General features: G+C 51.9%; 6 protein-coding genes across 6 annotated transcripts; 1 reads left to right on the forward strand and 5 right to left on the reverse strand.

Annotated features, from left to right (window-relative positions):
* Positions 1-166: 166 nt before the first annotated feature.
* Positions 167-3,364, forward strand: M436DRAFT_73609 (WD40 repeat-like protein; the record flags this gene model as incomplete). Its single annotated transcript, XM_013571441.1, has 3 exons — positions 167-279; positions 335-2,998; positions 3,058-3,364. The coding sequence occupies 3 exons, from the start codon at positions 167-169 to the stop codon at positions 3,362-3,364; spliced, it is 3,084 nt and encodes a 1,027-aa protein (XP_013426895.1).
* Positions 3,365-4,640: 1,276 nt separating this feature from the next.
* On the reverse strand, positions 4,641-6,433 carry M436DRAFT_73610 (uncharacterized protein; the record flags this gene model as incomplete). Its single annotated transcript, XM_013571442.1, has 3 exons — positions 4,641-5,154; positions 5,225-6,040; positions 6,243-6,433. The coding sequence occupies 3 exons, from the start codon at positions 6,431-6,433 to the stop codon at positions 4,641-4,643; spliced, it is 1,521 nt and encodes a 506-aa protein (XP_013426896.1).
* A 917-nt stretch (positions 6,434-7,350) lies between these two features.
* On the reverse strand, positions 7,351-8,336 carry M436DRAFT_64665 (uncharacterized protein; the record flags this gene model as incomplete). Its single annotated transcript, XM_013571287.1, has 2 exons — positions 7,351-8,114; positions 8,324-8,336. 2 exons carry the CDS (start codon positions 8,334-8,336, stop codon positions 7,351-7,353), a joined length of 777 nt encoding a protein of 258 aa, XP_013426741.1.
* Positions 8,337-9,041: 705 nt separating this feature from the next.
* Positions 9,042-10,314, reverse strand: M436DRAFT_48022 (beta-lactamase family protein; the record flags this gene model as incomplete). Its single annotated transcript, XM_013571063.1, has 2 exons — positions 9,042-10,165; positions 10,227-10,314. 2 exons carry the CDS (start codon positions 10,312-10,314, stop codon positions 9,042-9,044), a joined length of 1,212 nt encoding a protein of 403 aa, XP_013426517.1.
* A 1,101-nt stretch (positions 10,315-11,415) lies between these two features.
* On the reverse strand, positions 11,416-13,248 carry M436DRAFT_82774 (Ppx-GppA-domain-containing protein; the record flags this gene model as incomplete). The annotated part of the gene is made up of 1 exon (XM_013571443.1): positions 11,416-13,248. The coding sequence occupies one exon, from the start codon at positions 13,246-13,248 to the stop codon at positions 11,416-11,418; it is 1,833 nt and encodes a 610-aa protein (XP_013426897.1).
* Positions 13,249-14,238: 990 nt separating this feature from the next.
* Positions 14,239-17,917, reverse strand: M436DRAFT_48581 (uncharacterized protein; the record flags this gene model as incomplete). The annotated part of the gene is made up of 4 exons (XM_013571152.1): positions 14,239-14,706; positions 14,762-14,963; positions 15,011-16,592; positions 16,642-17,917. The coding sequence occupies 4 exons, from the start codon at positions 17,915-17,917 to the stop codon at positions 14,239-14,241; spliced, it is 3,528 nt and encodes a 1,175-aa protein (XP_013426606.1).
* Between the last annotated feature and the right edge of the window lie 880 nt (positions 17,918-18,797).

Genomic DNA, 18,797 nt, shown 5'->3' on the forward strand with positions numbered 1-18,797 from the left:
ACAGGGGGCTAGCCTCGGCGAATGGCCACAAGCGACAGGTCCAAGCTCTCTCCGCAACTGTCGATCGCGGGGAAACAGGCTCTCGTCTTGGCGCGACTGGAGGGACCGTGGCATTCGACGACGACATGGTCTCTGGACATTGCCCGTACATGCCAGAGCAGCGCACATGGCTCGTAAGGCGCGCCAGAGGATCAGCTATGTGCTGCCTCTTACCAACTCGGCCGGTGGCCACCGTCTCGGCGTGAATGGCCTCGCCGTAGACAGCGACAACTCGATCCTGTACGTATCCCGACCCGGACACGCTCGTGCTGCCACTGACACGCTCTCCGTACAGCTACTCCGGAGGACGCGATGGAGTCATCTGCGCGTGGGACCTCAACTTCGAGGTGCAGCACAAGTCGGACCAGATCACGGCCATAGACGCGAAGCCTCCACCCTCACCCGCCTCGACCCTGCACAACCAAGTACAAGCGCATACCCACTGGATCAGCGACCTGATCCTCGCCCAGTCCAACCAGGCTCTGGTGTCGGCCTCGTCAGACATCAGCGTCAAAGTATGGCGTCCCGCTGCCACCGACTCGATGCCTCCTCAGACCATCGGTCTGCACAGCGACTACGTCAAGGTACTGGCCTCTCCCTCGTCGGACGCATCGTGGGTGGCCAGTGGAGGTCTCGACCGCCATATTCGTCTCTGGGACCTGAACGGTGCAGGGCAGACACTCAGCATCGACGTCAGCGACGACGAGAGCTTGGCCGGGCTGAGCAAAGAGAAGGCCAGCGTGTATGCTCTGCAGGCCACACACTCGATTCTGGCCAGCGGAGGCCCAGACAGCAATGTGCGCATCTGGGACCCGCGGTCGGGCAAGCGCATCACAAAGTTCGTCGGCCACACAGACATTGTCCGCGACATCCTGATCAGTCAAGATGGCAGCACCGTCATGTCGGCCTGTTCGGACCAGACGGTCAAGGTGTGGAGCGTTACTGCTGGCCGCTGTACAAACACCCTGACGATGCATGATGCTAGTGTGTGGTCTCTGTGGTCCGACCATCCAGACCTCTCCGTCTTCTACTCGTCAGACAAGAGCGGCATGGTAGCAAAGACCGACACCAGAGGCTGCGGCCAAGATCTGGAGGAAGGTCTGAGTGTGGCCATCTGTCAGGAAGGCACCGCTGTTCACAAGCTCGCCGTAGCTGGTGATTACATCTGGACAGCCACTCCTCGCCCTACTATCAACAGATGGGCCGACGTCAACATCGACGGTGCTGACATTGATCTGCCCGACACGTACAAACAGCAGCGCTTCAATCTGGCTACCTCCCGTTCGAGAATTCCCAGCCCGCCCGTCAACTCGTCCTCTGACCGCCTGGCCTCGCCATCACAACCCACCTCTCCTTTTGCGCCGCCGCAACCCACTTCTCCCACCTCTCCTCTGCCGCCGTCCAGCAAGCGCCTCGTACCCTTGAAGCACGTGCTCAGGCTGAGCAACGCCGCATACTTCCCCAGACCCGTTCCGCGAGAAAATGGCTCAGATGCTGATCAGAACCAAGTCGAGCACACCCAGCCCCTCAGACACACCCCCGACTTTGCTATCGAAGGACAGAATGGCTTGGTCAAGCACATCATGCTCAACGACCGCAAGCGTGTCTTGACTCAAGACACGGCCGGTGACGTCTTGTTGTGGGATCTGCTCAAGTGTGTGCCCATCAAATCGTTCGGCAAGAGGCATCTCGAGGACGTCCAGCCCGAGGTTGCCACAGTCGAGACGGTGCCCAACTGGTGCTCTGTCGACACTCGAACTGGCACCTTGGCTATCACTCTGGAAGAGCACACGGCCTTTGATGCCGAGATGTATGCCGATGAGCTTGACATTGACCAACACATCGACTTCAAGGAGGATCAGCGCATCAATCTTGGCAAGTGGATTCTTCGTTATTTGTTCGCAAACCTGATCAGCGAGGAGATTTCGAGAGACTCGCAATACAGAAGGCACCTGTTGGAGCAAGCACAGAAGCAAAAGTTGGAGCGTGAAAATGCTCCTACCAGCATCCAAATGCCTCCTGGCCTAGCCGACGGTTGGAAAATGGATCCTTCTGCCCCTCTTTCGACCAACACCCTGAGACCAACCAACACGAACACCATTGGCTTTGCAACCCCTGGTCTCTCGATTGCCGATACCGCTTCGTCTTATGTTGGCTCTCCAAACTTGACACGAGACGCTCTCACCAACGAGGAAGATGAACGCACACAAGACAGATCATCGATAGGCGGTGACTACTTCTCCACCTCTACAACTGCAAACTCGACCAATCACAACAGCGAGTCCAAGCTGGTACCTCAGACTCCCACCGAATCTGCTGCCACGCCGGGTCTCGAGGATGCATCGACGACCGAAGCCAATGACACGCCTTCGAAGTTCGGCAAGCGTCTCCGTATGAACATGTCATTCAACATGAAGAAGCTGGGTAAAGCTCCTACGAACGACAAGGAGAAGCCTGCCGTCGTTGAGGAGACCAAAGAAGAGGCTGAAGCCGAGGCAGACAACCAAAGCTCATCTGACAATAGCAACTCTCGTATAGTCGATGAGAACTTCCTCGGTTGCATTCAGAAGATCCGCTTCGCCTATGAAGACCATTTGCAGGCACAAGTTCAACGCGCTACTGCTGTAGATGCTGCTGGCGGTGCACTGGGCCAGTCCAAAGAGCTAGAGTTGCCAACCTCCATCGTACCATCTCTTCCATCTGAGACGCCAGTGTTGAAGCCACCACCAAACACAACCATCCTGATCCAGGAGGAGCGACCAGAAGCCGGTGGTGTGGCTGATCTGTTCGAGGGCAAGGTCAGCAGCACAGCCGAGATGGCCGACCTAATCGAAAAGGTCGCTCCCATGTGGCTCGGCGATGCTCTCTTACGGAACCAGATTCCACTCAAAGATCTCGTCAAGATCAGTTTCGTGCTCGAGCCATGGCAGAATGTACTGCCTAGCATTGCTGCAGACGGGTATGATTTTTTTCCCTTCCTCACCGTCTACCATGAGACATGCTAATACCCACCCGTAGTAACAACAGACTCAACGCCAACCGTATGCTGCGTGCCCGCAAGATTCTGGGCTATGTCGCCGAACGCATCGAACCCGCTCAGGATCCCGCTACCGCCATGCCCCCGGAAGAATATCTCGAGCTCTACTGTAACAACCAGCTCGTACCGCCCAAGATGACACTAGCGACCATTCGTACGCATATCTGGAGAGGTGGCGGTGACGTCCTGCTGCATTACAAGGCCAATGGTAAGAAAAAGATCTTGCACTCGGCCGAGAACTTTGCGACCGACGTGGAAGATGCTGGTGATGGTTCTGCCGCGGCCTAGGTGGGAGAATTGTATAGGTGTGTGTGATTTTGTTGTTCGATGTTTCTCTCTCGCTCTGTGTCACATATTGTGCACTTTTTTTTTCTCTTTTTCTTTTGGACTGACGATAAATACCCTTTCTCCTTCCCCTTCTAGAGGTGGTTCTTCTTTGGTTTTCTTGTATGTAATGTAGCTATACCAACATAGGAAAAAAATCAAAAGACTTTCATTCTCGCGAATACATATCAGTTGCTGATTAGCGTAGCAGTAAGAGTATTTTTCAGACTGATATGTCAATTTCTCCGGATGCATCTACCCAAAAGTCCGATCCATCTTTTTCTGAAATGTTACCATCAGTACAAATGGATATGTCAAAGAAATCCTACAGTGCTTTAGATAGAGAAGCTGCTAAAAGAGAGGTCTTCCAACGCAATCCTCTCAAATTGACATCGAATGCAATAATAGCAGCAATTCTTGGCCCCCCGAGTTCGAGAATTGGAAATGTCGCACAAAAAAGTGCCTCGCAGTCGCGGCGAAAAGTATCCTTACATAAACTCTTGCCACAACATAAGTACCCCCTCACCAGTAACCCGCAAAACGCCTCTACAAAGCCCTACCCATCGCCCTCACACATATTCCTTGCATCTTGTGGGTTTGTTTAAAGCGAGGCTTGCTTTGGTACCAACGGTACCTAAGACAAAAGACGATAGGAAAACTTGTCTGTTTAGCGAGTCTAGATACATAATGTTCTTTTTCCAAATGGGCTTGGGTATGCGTTGGCTTGAAACGAGGATTGAGCTAAGAAAGATAAGCTAGAGCAGATAAGCTAGGGAGAAACTTGATCACATATACTTAGCTAAAGCACTTTAGCTACCCAAAAATGAAAAAGAGTAGAAAGCAAAAGATTAGATATCTAAAAGTGTAGCGCGGACGAGAGCAAAAGCGAGACCCGGGTTTTCTGTATGAGGTGGATCTCGTTCGAGAAGAGCGATTGAACGGACTTCCCTAGGATGTTTGTAGAGATAAAGGGACAAATGAGAAAGACAGGTACTCGGCACTTGTAGAAAATAGTCTGAGCAGCTTAAGCTATGAAGTGCGATATATATAGTTAGACAAAGCTCGAAATCCAATAGTGCACTCACTTATGGGGGGTGAATAACAAAAGTTTTGCCGCTTTTTGTCAAGTGAGACTTGGAAACTCAATAATTCGTTCCTCTCGCTCTATTTTCTTTCTTCTCGGCGGAGTTTCTTCTTGCAGGGCGGTTTGGTCGGTTTGGTTTGGTTGGGCTGGGCTCTTTCAACACTCCAAATTCACAATGGCGGCACTACTCCAGGGCACATCCACCTTGAATCCTCCCTTCCTATCAACCTGCACACACTCTCCCTGCGTCACATTCGCCATCCTCACACCTTTTCCCTCTGCCAACTCGTACGCATAGCTCTTTCCATCCCAAGTGATTCCCGTGAGTGCATCACTGCCATTCGCAATCAATCTTGACACTGTAACGCTTTTGCATCCTTGAGGCAGCACGAATTGATGGGTTTGGACGGGCCGAGGGAAGGAAGTGGTGAAGTTGTTGGCGGTGGTGTTGTAGGTGTGCAAGTCGACGATCAGGAGACGAGAAAGCGTAGAGTCGATGTGAGCGGTGTAGAATGAGGTGTTTGCTGATGACGCAGGGAGATGGGTTATGGCAAGTGAAGAGGTGTTGCAGGGTTTGTGCATCATGGCTGCTACGGCTAGATTGCCATAGTAAGGTGGTTTTGTGCCGATGGTGGTCAGGTTTGTGGTGATTGGTTGCCAGGCTTGGTAGCTGTTCAGATGCAATTCTAGTCAGCGTTTTGTTTTGTTTCTTTGGACTGGGCCAGAGGGAGAAGACTCACCGGTAATTAGTGCCTTGGTGCATGTGACTGCGACTGATGTTCTGAGATGCGAGATATACATTCCAATCAACACCCCACAGCGCCGCACCAAAAGTGTTCGAAAGACCGGGTCGTCCTTGTCTAGCGAGACTATTGTGTTCGCCCAAGATAAACGGAACCTTAGGAGCCAGATCGCCGCCCAACGCAGAAATGTTTCTTTTCACATCGAGTTGAGTCTCGGCCTTTGCGATAATATTGGAGTGGTTCATGAGCGTTCCTTGCAGAGTGATGCCAGGGTCAGTGGAAACACCCATGTAATTGTGCGAGGAGATGAGTCCGATGTTGCCAGCTGCGTTCAAGTCCTCCTTGAACGCCTTGAGGGGGTCGAGGGTAAAGTACGAGTTGTTAGCCACACCCGCAAAACTAGGTGCCATGAATTCAGTCCCAGCGAGGGAAGGACAGGCGGATTTGACCGCTTCAGAGATGTGTGAAGTTCCATTTAGCCATTCCTCCACATAGTCAGCTTCGGTGTAGTTTCTGGGGCGATAGCCAGATGCCCAGAAGAGATCAGGTTCATTGCCGTACTCAAAGTAAGCGAGGTTGTTTCCGATGGCTTTGCACGCGTAAGGGGCAGAAGCAAGGGTGGCTGCTCGGGCGGCAGAAGAATTGGCACCGAGGTTGAAACCATGGGTAAATTTGACTCCCTTGGGCATGGTTTTGTACGAGTCGAAGAAGGAAGGTCCGATGGTGATGATGGAAGGATAATCAGCGGAGATGTTTGGACGGACTACGCCCACGAGGCCGGTCTTTTGCGAGGCATCGAAAATTGCAATGTCTCTGCATTTGCTGTTAGAGATGATTGCTTGCAGATCCAAGCGTAATGCTATCTCACTGTGTATTGCCTCCAACACGAGCAATAGGCATAGAACCTTGCAGTTGACCAATGTTGTTCATGAGGTTATATGAGAACTTGTTTGGATGAGTAAGGTTGCCTGTAGTCAATCAGCGAACTGTGCCAGTGAGCAACCGATCAGCTAACATACCGGCAAAATCAGGCCATGAAGACAGCTCGAATGAGAAGGACATGAACGAATCCAAAGGTATTCCAGCATCGCTAGTTGGGTATTGAGATATGGCAACGGGCTTTGACTTGGAAGGCAGATTGGCAGCCTCTACTTCCAGCAGAGCCGCAAGGCACCAGATGAAGAGAGAGCGCGTGTTGAGGAACATGTTGATTGGTTTGAATTTGTCTATACAACGTGTGCCTTTCGAAGATGGTTTATACAACTCATCGGCAACGGAAGCTATGGCCGAAGATCGTTATGGCAATTGATGCTGCAAGTCCTTGATCGTTTTCATCATCACATCTCGCGTGCTGACTCGAAGATCTGCACATCAATGTGGGGGAGTGGCTAGGGTTCATTGCGGAGAAGGTGGGGTAACAGGCTATTTTTCCGTAGTCAGTTCTTCGTCAACCTCGCAGCAAAAACATCGGGACCACTTATCAAAAAGAGATTGAGCCACTCTGTTCCCGAAGAATCAGAGTAGCATAGCGCACAATGCGCTCCAGACAGCCCCTCCTCCACTTTCCGTCACCAACACCTGACTTGAGAGTCCAGCACCCAAGTCCCGAGAAGAGCACCTCGAAGTACCGAAAACGATGATCTTCATCCTTGCCATGGCTTGTCGTCTGCACACGGCGGCGTTTGAAAATGTATCACGAGCGAGTAGGGCAGGGTTGAAATGTACAGCAGACAAGCCGGAGCTTTGATCCTCACTCGAGAGAGGTCCCGCACGTACAAATCAGCACATACACTTCTCGATCGATCGACACTCCAAAGCCGTGGGTGAGTGCGTTGGAATTTAGGCTCGACTCGAAGATCGTCCGAGTCCTTCGTTGAAGCATCTCCTCAGAGACCAGAGGCCTTCCAGTCCGGTCAGAGGTATGGTGGGGTCAAGCTTGAGAAGAACCATCGCTGTTTCTCAATACTGTTCGGCTTTGTCCACAATCCTTGAAACGATCTGATGTCAGCTGGCTCATATACCTCACCGCTTCACAAGACTTTCAGGGAAACCCTCGTGTTTCTCAAGCTCCAGGGTACCCTCTCAGTGTGTGGTAGCGTTCTTCTCGGAGACAAGTCTTTGGTTTACCATCCTAACCAGCGAGAAGCCAGCATCGGACGGCATTTGATGTGTAGAGACATGAAGTGGACAAAGTACATCTGTAAAAACCACTTCCATCTTCCGAAAGCAGAGTACACTTGTGGGAAGGCAAGATGCGAGCAGAAACTGATGAAGCTCCTGCAGGCGGGTGTATCGGCGCTCATCATTAACTCGGCAGTTGAAGCAAAGACTGATGATTGATGCGGCTGGCCAGAACAATGACCAAAGGTCAACTCTGCCGCCGTTGCTGTTGGCAGAGGCTTTCCGACTGTGATTGAGAATTGCGGCGGGTGAGAGATGGTCGTGCTAGCGCAGTAGAGCTTGTACGGGAATCTTGGTTCGCCGCTCGACAGGCTGTAGACGCAAGGATCACTGATCATTGATGCGTACAGGATTCCACCATGCTGCGGAAGAGGAGCGAACATTGAGAGTACATCAACCGCGTCCAGGGTGTCCGAGAGAAGATGAGATGTTACAGAAGCCGGAGACTTTGGCATGCCATAAGGAACTGTGCCGCTCTGAACCTCTGTATGTGGCTTGAGAATCTTGCTACGCAGATGAGTGCGATTCCGACAAGTATTGCACAAGCATGTGAGAAGGCTAATGAAGCGGCGCGGTCTGTATGAAGAAGCATGATCAAGCTCTTTCTGTAACAATTCACCAACACTCAAACCACCAAGGTTGCAGGCACCGAAATGCTCATGATGTTTCTCAAGGCCGTCCGGATCCAGGCGGAGAACCAGTGTTGCTGAACAGATTTCCAGAACGCCCTCTGCACGAGCATATGAACACGTGTAAGAACCCAAAGACGATCCTCAGACGAGGTGTCCGACGAACTTTCCTCATCTCCTCCGAGCGCAATCCAGAATGGCAGACCAGAAAAGCTGTCCATAGGATGACCAGAGCATGTATGTCCAAAGCAGCAAAATCGACGCGCGCCCTCTCCGAGAGTCTTACCAAAACGACGCATGATGATACCGTTGAACGTCGACAACTCTATTCGTCCCCATTGCAGCAGACATTCCTCGTGAGAAGAACAAAAAGCTGCGCCGGCGAATTAATCGAGAAATCGGCAACTTCCTGCAAAGGACCGCGAGACTGTGTTTGAACCGATGTATGGCTTAGGGTTAAGTTCCGAGCGGGATGCCCATTCGAAGTGCTTGAAACCAACAACAATCAGGGAAAACCAGTGAGGCCATGCTGTGAGGCTCGGGATTGTGAAAGTGTCAAAGACAAGTGACAACGAACAGCCCATAAGAGATACCAACCATGACAGTCAGTAGACCCCGCTCGTGACTGTGGAGAGAGTGAGACGCGTGGCGTGTGTTGAGAGAGGGAGACCATTGGAGCATGAGATGAGGGTTTCCTGAAAGCCCGGATCCACGATGTCAGCAGTGATATAACCAGTGGTTTCCAGATCGAAGACGATGAACTCGGCACGGCAGAGAATGAAAAATAGCTTGTGTGAAGGAAGAAGAGTTCTTGCATCGATACAGCTCAAAACATGACGGTGGCTGGGCAGACGCGTCGGGAATGCCAAGACTTCGCGCGATGCTTTCAAACTATGCTTCTCCACTTTGAGATCAGGTCAACATGCAAACAGATCACTGAGCAGTACCGCATGGGCGACAGACAAGATGCTATCGTAAGGGTAGTAGCGAATTCGAATTCATCATCACAATTTGGCCCCACCCTCACCACCAGCACCAACCTTACCATAGACCTCCCTCTCAAACAACTCAATCATCTCCCCAACCTTGCCATCACCAGGCGGATAAACCTGCGTACCAAACAACCCACAGACTCCCTTCTCCCTGTCCACCCACCAGAAATTATTAGGCATGCCACTCCAGATCAATGTTCCTCTGCCTCTGTGGTCATCATTCTCAGAATCCACCAACACACCTCCAACACCCCAATCGTAAGTTGTGGACGTGGGGAATTTGCCGATAAACAATGCCATGATTTCTGGCTGTGTGAAGACTTTGTTGATGGCAGTGTGGGATTGTGGCGTAAGTTGAGGAGAAAAGAAGATGGAGGTAGAGGATTTTGAAAGCAGTACTTCATCGTCGAGAAGCAATGAAGAGAGAACCTTGAAGTAGTCAGTCAGGTCTGCGTATCCTCCATGCCCACCGAAACATTCTGCATCTTTCCAATCGATATTCTTCTCCTTCGGCAGATTGACCAAGTCGCCAGAAGGAATGCGTAAAGCGATTGTTGCTGCTTGACTCCTCATTTCCTCGTCAAGGTACGGGCTAAATTTTATCCTGGAGATGTTAAGCGGTGCAAAAATATTTGCATCCATGTATTGCTGCAGGCTCTGCTTCGTCACGGCTTCAATCACTTTGCCCGCCCAATCGATGCCAGTGCCATAGGACCAGTAAGTGCCCGGCTCGAAGAGAAGGGGGTACACGCATTTGGTCTTCATTGTTGTGCGTTCCTCTGGGTTGTCATTGATGTGTTGTCGGTACTTGTCCAAGATAGGAACCATCTTATCATAGGCCGTGCCAGCGGAATGAGTCAACAGGTGCACAAATTTGATGGTGTTTTTGCGTTCCGTCAAGATTGGGTTGTTGTCAGAGTCAAAGCCATGGAGAATTGGTTGAGCAGCTAGTTCTGGGAGATAGGATGATACGTCTGTTTCCAAGGCAATCAAGTCCCGTTCGATGAGTTGCATGGCGGCGATGCAGGTGAGGAGTTTGGTCATTGAGGCTAGGAAGAGGATGCTATTGGGTTCGAGAGGCCTGGCAGAGGCTCCAATAGAAGTTTTGCCAAAGGATTTGGTAAAGTCTAGCTTGCCTGTTCATCATGTCTTTGGTTAGTTGTATGTGTTGAAACTTATAGTGAAGAAACACCATACCAGACTTGTCTCTGGCCATCAAGATGGCGCCAGGAAAGACGCCATCTTTGACCGCTTGCTCGAATTTCTCTTCAAAGGAGGGGGTCATGACTGTGACTTCTGTCGTCGGTTGTGGAAGATCTTCCGAAGCACAAGAGTCGGTGTCTGATGGTTTGGTGAACACATTCAAGGCTACGTTGTGCATTTATGGGGCTCGCAAGATAGACGCCTGCCTGGACCGAGGCCCGCCAGGGGTGGGGGCCCGATATTAGCCAAGGTTTCATTGCATGTTATAACTTATCTGACCTGTCATCTGTCTGCCTGGGCTATTCATTTATGTGTCTTTTCGATAGCGACTGCTCAGCAGTGTGTAAGCAAATATAAACATATGCAGGTTATGTTAAGTTATAGCCACATATCCCAAAGCTTCACCACCACCTCCGAAGCCCTTCTATGACCCCTCCCCTTAAAACCACCACAACTTCACAACCACTTCTCGGAAAAACACATAAAATAGCTCAAAAGATGCGCCGTCTTTTGCTCTACAGATCTGTCTCTTCAGAAAGATTGATGACAGTACTTCTTGTAGAAAATGGCAAAAAGCTCGACGCCTGTGTGATTCGAACACACGCTCCCGAAGGAAATGCCTCTCGGTATCCTCACAAGAGAGATAGCAGGGCATCGCGTTAACCACTCCGCCAAAGCGCCTATGAAAAATTAACGGTTTTCGATACAATATATTCTTTTTCTCGGCCAAGCCGCTAGAAGTGCGGGTCGGGCTGCCTGAGCCTCGCGCCGGGCTTGGCACAACACGTGCCAGTATCGCGTTGACTGATACATCGACACCGAACAGATTTTTAGTATAATCTACAGAGACCAGTCAGTAGCTGTATAGAGCTTCTGGGCAGGCTTTGCTTATAGTCATACACAGACACCGTGTCAATTTCGGCGAGGTTAGGGGAGTCTTTTCCAGATACGTTCTGTGAGGATGAGTACCAGCACACCGTCACGGTCAGAAGCTTTACAGTTAGTGATGATCTCTTTGGAAGCACGCAGGACAGGAAGATGTCAGCAAACGTCTCCGTCGTAATGTTTGCAAGAAACTGGTTATGAAAATTATATGAACACTTTCTCATAAATGCTTATGCAAGCTACTCTGCCTGAACTCCTCCTGTACACATAAACACCATCATCACAATCTCTAGACTCTTTACATGTCATTAGGATAATCATCCACCACCTTGGCCCCAACCTTGATCCTCCACCCATTAATCGCATGCTTCTTCTTTCCAACCTTGACAAGATCCTTGATATGCCTCTCCAAAGTCTCCTTGACCTCCATCGGATCACTCCTATTCTCCGTCTTCCAAACCAGCGTAAATGTAACCATCAATCCACTCTTCTTCCCGCTCTTACCCAACGTATCCACATACTCCGATTGGATCTTGATCTCCGGCTTAGCGAGCACTGTCTGAGTGTTGAAATCGTAAAGATCATCCTGGATAACACCAGCAGGGAAGGCGCGAGAGAGGATCAAGCCAATGACACCGATATATTGCGTCCACCATGCTTCTTCATTCGACACGAGGCGAATCAGTTGATCGCGATAGGAGGTTTCGCGAGGTGCGAGTTCGCCTTCATAGCGTGCTTCCAGCATGAGTGCCAGTAAAGCTCTATCCGCATGCGAAGACCCATGTGTACTGCACAAGATACCAGTGCCGGTGCTGTATAGAGCAGACGTGGAAGAAACTTCTTTGTTCATGTTGGCGTGGAAGTAAAACATGTTTGCGAAGGCGCGAATCATGTGAATATCGATGCTTCCCGGCACCATCGAAAATCCCTTTCCAGCATTTTGAGGCAGGGATTGAGTGACTAGGACGGCGATCTTTGGTGAAATGGGCTTGGCCATGTCGCGGGTGGCTACTTCCAGGGGATCCTGAGCGCGGATTCCAGGGTGTAGACGGTTGTAAAGCACGCCCTCGCGGACACCGCCTTGACAGAAATGCGCTTCTCTGATACCATGGGGGATGGCTTTTGCAAGGATGCTGACCAAGAAGGAAACAGCAGGCACTTGCCCGCGACGACGATCGGAAACGCGGAAGATCTCCTTGGCCTCCTCAGCGATCTGCTTCATCTTCTCCGTATCTTCGAATTCGTCCTTTTGTGCTGTGAAGCCGTTGATGATGGAGAATGGGTAGCCACCACCAGCCACTTGCTCGTGATGGAGCAACAGATATCCCCAACCGCGGAAACCACCTCCAGTGAGATAGAGTCTGAAGCCTCCATTCTCGGTGGCATCCTTGACAAGCTCATGCGGCACTTGTATCTTACCGTACGCCTCTTTGAACTGCTCCGTGACTTGCGCACGAAACTCTTCACGAGCCTTGTGCGCCTCGTGCTTACTCTTACCCTTCTTCAACTCTTCAAGCCTGCGCGTCAACGCAGCAGCACCATAGGGAAAACTCACCGCACTGACAGGACTGATTTTCGTCTCGCCCTTATTAGCAATCATCCAAGTGATTTGCGTACTGCCACCGCCCATGTCCATAACCAAGCCACGCACAGCAGAAAACGAACTCGCAACACCATATGCACCAATCCTGCCCTCGTCCTCTTTCGACAGCAAAGTCATTTTCAGTCCAGTCTCCTTCCTAATCTTATCGCAGAATTCCTTTGAGTTAATTGCAGCTCTAGTGGCTTCGGTAGCAACAATCTCAATCTGCTCCGGCGGAACCCTGAAATCCGCACAGAAGATCTGGAAGCGCAAAAGCATGGACACCACATCATCCATCACAGCAGCGGAAATAGGAACTTTGGTTCCATTGTCATCGTACTGTGCTTCGTAGAGTGAGATCTTGTTGCGGTAGGCGTAGACGGTGGGTAAAACACGGGTGGTGGGGGCGCTTTGGTCCGTGATGGACAGACGGATGCCGTTGCTGCCCATGTCGACCAGACCCCAGAGACCAGTGTTCCATTGTGGTTCCGAGATGAGTTTGTGAGTTGTGGCATTGTGCCTGTGAGGGATTTCCTGTCCGCCGCCCATTTTGAATGATGGAGCACCTTGATGTCCGTGTGAACTCAGGTATCGAAGTCGCAAGAAGGGTTGAGTGCCGAGCAACCAAGTTTTATGGAGTCTGCGCTTAACCAACAGCTTGACACAAGACTTTTCGTCGATTTGGTATATATGATAGGTGAAGAGGTGGAAAACAAGAACGGCAGACTGAGCCGCAGGCTCCAGCGAAAGCTCATCTTGTTCTTGGAAGCTCTCCCCGCAACGGTTTCATTTCGAGTCAGTGGCGCCAATTCAGAAGAGGCAGAGCCGTCATCAGCCAGACCATCTTGCACGTTCTTGCTGCAATCCCTTGGCACCAAGATGCTGTCCTGGTGGGACGTGTTTATACATCTGCATCATCTGGCTTGACCAGAATTGTTGACCTTCATACTAGTCAAGCAAGTGCAAACAGCCGGAAAACTTCATACACCACCTTGAAGTCTCAGCTGCGAACATCAACACCCTACCCACTTACATACAGATGACCATGAATCTCAAGGTAACACAAAACACGAGTTCGTCAATTACTGATTGTCATATACCGTTACAACGTGTGTGTGTGATGTCAAAGTCTCTATATCCGTTACCCCTCGACTTTGTTCTCTTCCGTCCAAACAGAATGCTAGAAGGACAAGTCTCCAATCGTTATTCACCAGAATGAGGGGCCTCTCTCTCCGTCGTGTTTGTGCTCATGCCCTGCCTGTATAGTATGCTGCCATGCTTCGGCTTCCATGGTATATATCTCCTCTACCAGACGTCCTTGCTGAGCATCTCCGTCCCGATATGTGGTGTGTTGATTGTAAAGCAAAGAGCGGTACAGCAAAGAGTCGACTCAAGCACCATGGTCGATGGTGGTGATGATGTGGGCAAATGAGTGCGTGCGGTTGGCGTGCCCTGTGTGAGATTGGTGGTATCTTCATCTCTGTCGGAAGCGGAGCGGGTGTATGGCTTGCCCACTTGAGAGGCTGGTCTAAGCTGAGCTCATACAAAGTCGGCCGTGTATGAGAATCCTCTGAACTCTTCTTGCATGCCTTGTGTCAAGACTGATTGCACAGGCGTGAGCACAGGAGTGACACTTGTGAACTCGGAGTCGAAGTTGCTGGTGTCAGCCTTGCCCTTGATGGTAGGCAAGAACGGCGGAGGAACACGCTTGTGGTAGATATCTTCCCAGTTGATGTTCTTGAAGAATGGATGGCTCATGATCTCCTGAGCATCGGTTGGTCCGCTGCCAAGACGGAGCTCGGGCTCGCGTGTGAGTAGCTTTTGCAAAATTGATACCGAATCGCGCGGCATGTGGATAGGGTAGAGAGGCTCGTCTGCCAGAATGGCATCATAGATTTCATCTTCATCCTCACCACGGAATGGAGATTGTTGAAGAAGCATCTGGTAGATGAGAACACCAAAGGCCCACCAATCTACAGCACGGCCGTACTTCTTGTCGAGAAGAATCTGTCACAAAATGGTCAGCAGTGATCATGATGGATAACCGACGATCGAAACATACCTCTGGCGCCATGAACTCGGGAGTACCGCAGAATGTGCTAGTTGTGCTTCCGTACCACATGTCTTCCTTACAAAGACCATAATCGGCAATCTTGATGTGACCATCCAAAGTAAGTAGGATGTTGTCAAGCTTCAAATCACGATAGATGACACCGTTCTCGTGGAAGTACTTCAGTGCCAAACAGACTTCAGCAGCATAGAACCTGTGATTGTTAGCAATGTTCAAGTGGGACTGGGAATCAATACTTACTGAGCGCGCTTGGTGCCGAACTGGCCACGCTGAATGTGCAACATCAAATCACCACCACTGATGTACTCCATGACAAAGTAGATTCTGGTCTCTGTCTGGAAACAAGCATGGAGGTTGGTCAGGAAAGGATGCCTCTCCTTGTTGGCGATCAGGAAGACACGCTTTTCTGACCTCGTGCTCTCGACTTCATCGTTCTCGATGATGAACTCCTTCTTCAAGACCTTGATGGCATATAATTGCTTGGACTGCTTTGTCTCGGCAAGCATGACCTTACCGAAGTTACCCTTACCGAGCACAGCAAGGAAGTTGAAATGATCGAGACCAACACGGATGTTGCCACCTTGAGTCTTTCTTGCAGGAGGAGCCATAGATGTTGGGGCCTTGCTCGGCGGTGATGCAGGAGTGGCAGTAGAAGGAGGGCTTTGGTTTGTTGCAGCGGGGTATTGCTGGCGAGGAGGCTGAGATTGCTGAGGAGGTTGCTGGAGAGGCTGGACAGGGAAGCCGCTGACGGCAGCATAGTCTGCTGGATTGTAGCCTGCAGGCTGTGGCTGAGAGTTTCTCTGCTGGGCGTATTGGTCGGCGCTGCTCGATGCGGTGGAGCTTCTTTGGCTCGACTGCTGCTGCTGTTGTTGCTGTTGTTGCTGCTGCTGTTGCTGTTTCTGGTAGTCGGTCGAGGAGCGGTTGTAGGGAGGGATTCGTTGTTCTGCGGCGGACGAACGCTTGCCTGACAGAGCGGCGGCTGCGGCGGCTGCAGCAGATTGGGACGAGTATTGACGGTGAGCGGGCGGCGGGCGAGCTTCGGGCTGTTGAGGGGAAGGAGGAGCAGCAAAAGATGCACGAGCAGCATCGACCGAGGTGGCGGGAGCGCCGTACTGCGAGGAGCGAGGGGGAGCATCGTAGGCGTCGGACATGCGGTCTTTGCCGTATGAAAGTGGCCTGTCTTGAGGATTCGAAGCCTGGTCTTGATGAGAGGGTGTAGGCATGAATGAAGGCTGCGAAGGTTGAGCTGGGGGCCTGACACTGTTTGCGGTGCCAGGGCGCAACTTGCGCTCCGACATGCTGGTGCCCTGGCGACCCTTGGTTGCTCTGCGGATCTCGCCCAGAATCTCGTTGGCCTTCTCGTTGGAGATGCCGCAGAAGTCTGGAACAAAGTGGATGCAGTTGTTGTGGCAGGTCGAGCTACACTCTGTACACTTGCGAGCCTGCTTTCTTCCAAGAGGCAGCATGTAGCCACAGTGGCAGCACCAGTTGGCACCCATGTTGGAGAAGGCCTCGAAGCGATGAGGAATGCGGTGGTTGATCTTCTCTTCGTCGGGGTCGGATTCGGCATTGGACTTGCTGATACACTTTGTGACGACACTTGGATAGCACTTCTTGTGACATGTCAAGCGACAGTCTGAGCACTGCATACCAGCCGTGTACTTGAGGAAGTCACCGCACAGCGAGCAGCGCATGACGTTGTAGAAAGTCTGCTGCACAAACTTGTGACCGTACTGCTCGACTGCGTCCTCCTTGCGCTGGCGAACGGCGCCCTTGCGCCCGAGTCCTACGTCGAAAGGTCTGCGTTCGCGTGTTTGTTTGACTGGAACGTGTTAGTTCTGATGGCGGCGTGAGAGGGTAGAGAAACGTACCGAAGCTCAAGTTGAGCTTGATCTTGCCAACAGGCTCGAGCGAGAACCAGTCGTCGATTACAACAGGGTTGGTCGTGGGTGCTGGGCCGCCTCCAAAGCCACCAGAGGCTCCACCGGCGGGACCTTGTTGACTACCGTGTGCTGAGCCGGCGCCAGAGCTTCCTGGAGGAGCCGAGAACTGCATGTCAGGCTTCACTCCCGAGTCGCCCATGTGGTCTGCAGAAATCCAGCCCGAGTTCTTAACCTCGCTCTCGATACGTTTGCGACGCATCTCCTCTGCGATGTCTGAGATGCGCACCCACAGCATACCGATTGGCATGGGATGTTCACCCGCCTTGTCGTAGACGGTCAGCTCGATTTCATTGGCCTTGTCAATGTCAAAGTCGTGTTGCTCGTCGGTCCAGCGGTCGGTTCGTGTGGCCTTGGTGCGGCCCTTGAAACTGTCCTCGACTTTGACCATGACGAACGTCTCCGGGCCACGCGAGAATCGGCCCGTCGCGGCGTGGTCAACGTCGGCAATGGCCTGGATGCGGATGGACAGGTAGCCGCTGAGGGGCTTGCGCTGACTGGGGATGTTCAAGCTGTCGTCGTCTTGCATATCGGTACTGATGTCGGCGACGTGCAAATCTTCGTGGCGCTTGAGAGCCTGCTTGAGAAGGTGGATCTTCTGACTACTCTCGATGCGACGGCCCTCGGCCTCGGCTCTGCTCTTGCGGTCTCCCTCGAGCTGGTACAAGCGGACCATCTTCTCGATACCATCCTTGTACTGCTTTTCGACACTGAGCTTGAACTCGAGTTGTGACAGCATGAGTTGGATGCGCGGGCCCAGATGAGGGGTTTCGGCCTTGATGAGGTCCAGGCGGCTGTAGTTGGGCCTGTTCTTGAGAGCGGATTGGCCGGGGGCGGGCGGGGCGTAGGGAGCGCGAGGAGGCATCAGACCGTTGCCGCCTCCCTGGCTGTAACCGCCAGGGCCGGGGGTGCCGTAGCTGCCGGGGTCTTGGTCGTCGTGGTGCGAGGGCGGGGGCGGCGGGCCAGCGTCGTTGGTGAGGCTGACGTTGTTCATGTGGTCGCCCAGCTTGCGAGACTGCAGATCCTGCAGCGTCTTCTCAAAGTACTTGAGGTTCCTCTGGGCATCGCGGACCTGCGAGTCGATACGCGAGTTGACCTGGCTGTTGTTTGTGGCCTGTCGCATGGAATTAAAGCCGGCGATCAGCGTCTTCTCGCGCTCAATCTTGCGGCAGAGATCGCTGATGGCGGCATCCTCGTTGTTGCTCATGGTTGGGGCCGTCTAGCAGGCATGCACCTGTGTTGTGCAGAAGGCGCACGCGAGAGGAGGGGAATAGGAGCGCGCGCCGGGATATCACCGACCGAACGCGAACGAGAGGAAGACTCCCTGGACGAAGGCGACAGGCGAGGAGGAGGAGGAGTCGCGGTCGAGGGGCGGAGGGCGGGAAATAGCAATGTGTGCGTGTTGTTGTTGTTGTCGTTGTTGTGAAGAATACAAGTCGAAGGAGGAGCAGGAACGTGTGGCTTGAACGACGGCGCTCGGCTTTGGGCTTGGGATGTTTTGGGGGGACCGGCGCGCGCGGAGACAGCACTGAGCAGGCACCAGAGACGACGAATGCGTGTGCGTCACTTGGAAAATAACAGAATGTCGGTCACTCTGTTCTGGCAAGAGAGAAAGGTGCGAACAGATACGATCCAGCAGATCAATTGCCGACATGCGAGACAGTTGGCCATGGGAATGTCACTCTTTGATCCAATTACGACGCCAAAACAGACTCATGATTCTGCCAATCCACCACCTCTTTCTGCTACGAGTCGTCTGTCATACCGAAGTCTGTTGGGACTAGGTAGGTATTCCTTCCCACCACTCTGGACCATCTTCGATCCTTTGTCTCTCTGGTGCTTGGTGCCTGCTGATACGCGTCCTTTTGCAACGATTTTTTGTTTGTTTCCGTAATCATCCACTCCTCGGCACATTGCGGTATGGAGGTCACTACCAGAATATACTTTGCGACCACTACTCAGCCACAGCTTGCCCTTCGACTGCGCCTCAGGTGTTGATTTTTGGAAATCATTTGACTCCAAAATATATCATTGGATGACAAGCAGTTTTTGCATTGAATTCGAGTCGTTCCCAACAGCAAAACAAT

Source organism: Aureobasidium namibiae (genome assembly GCF_000721765.1).
Source record: "Aureobasidium namibiae CBS 147.97 unplaced genomic scaffold scaffold_10, whole genome shotgun sequence".
Classification (NCBI taxonomy): domain Eukaryota; kingdom Fungi; phylum Ascomycota; class Dothideomycetes; order Dothideales; family Saccotheciaceae; genus Aureobasidium; species Aureobasidium namibiae.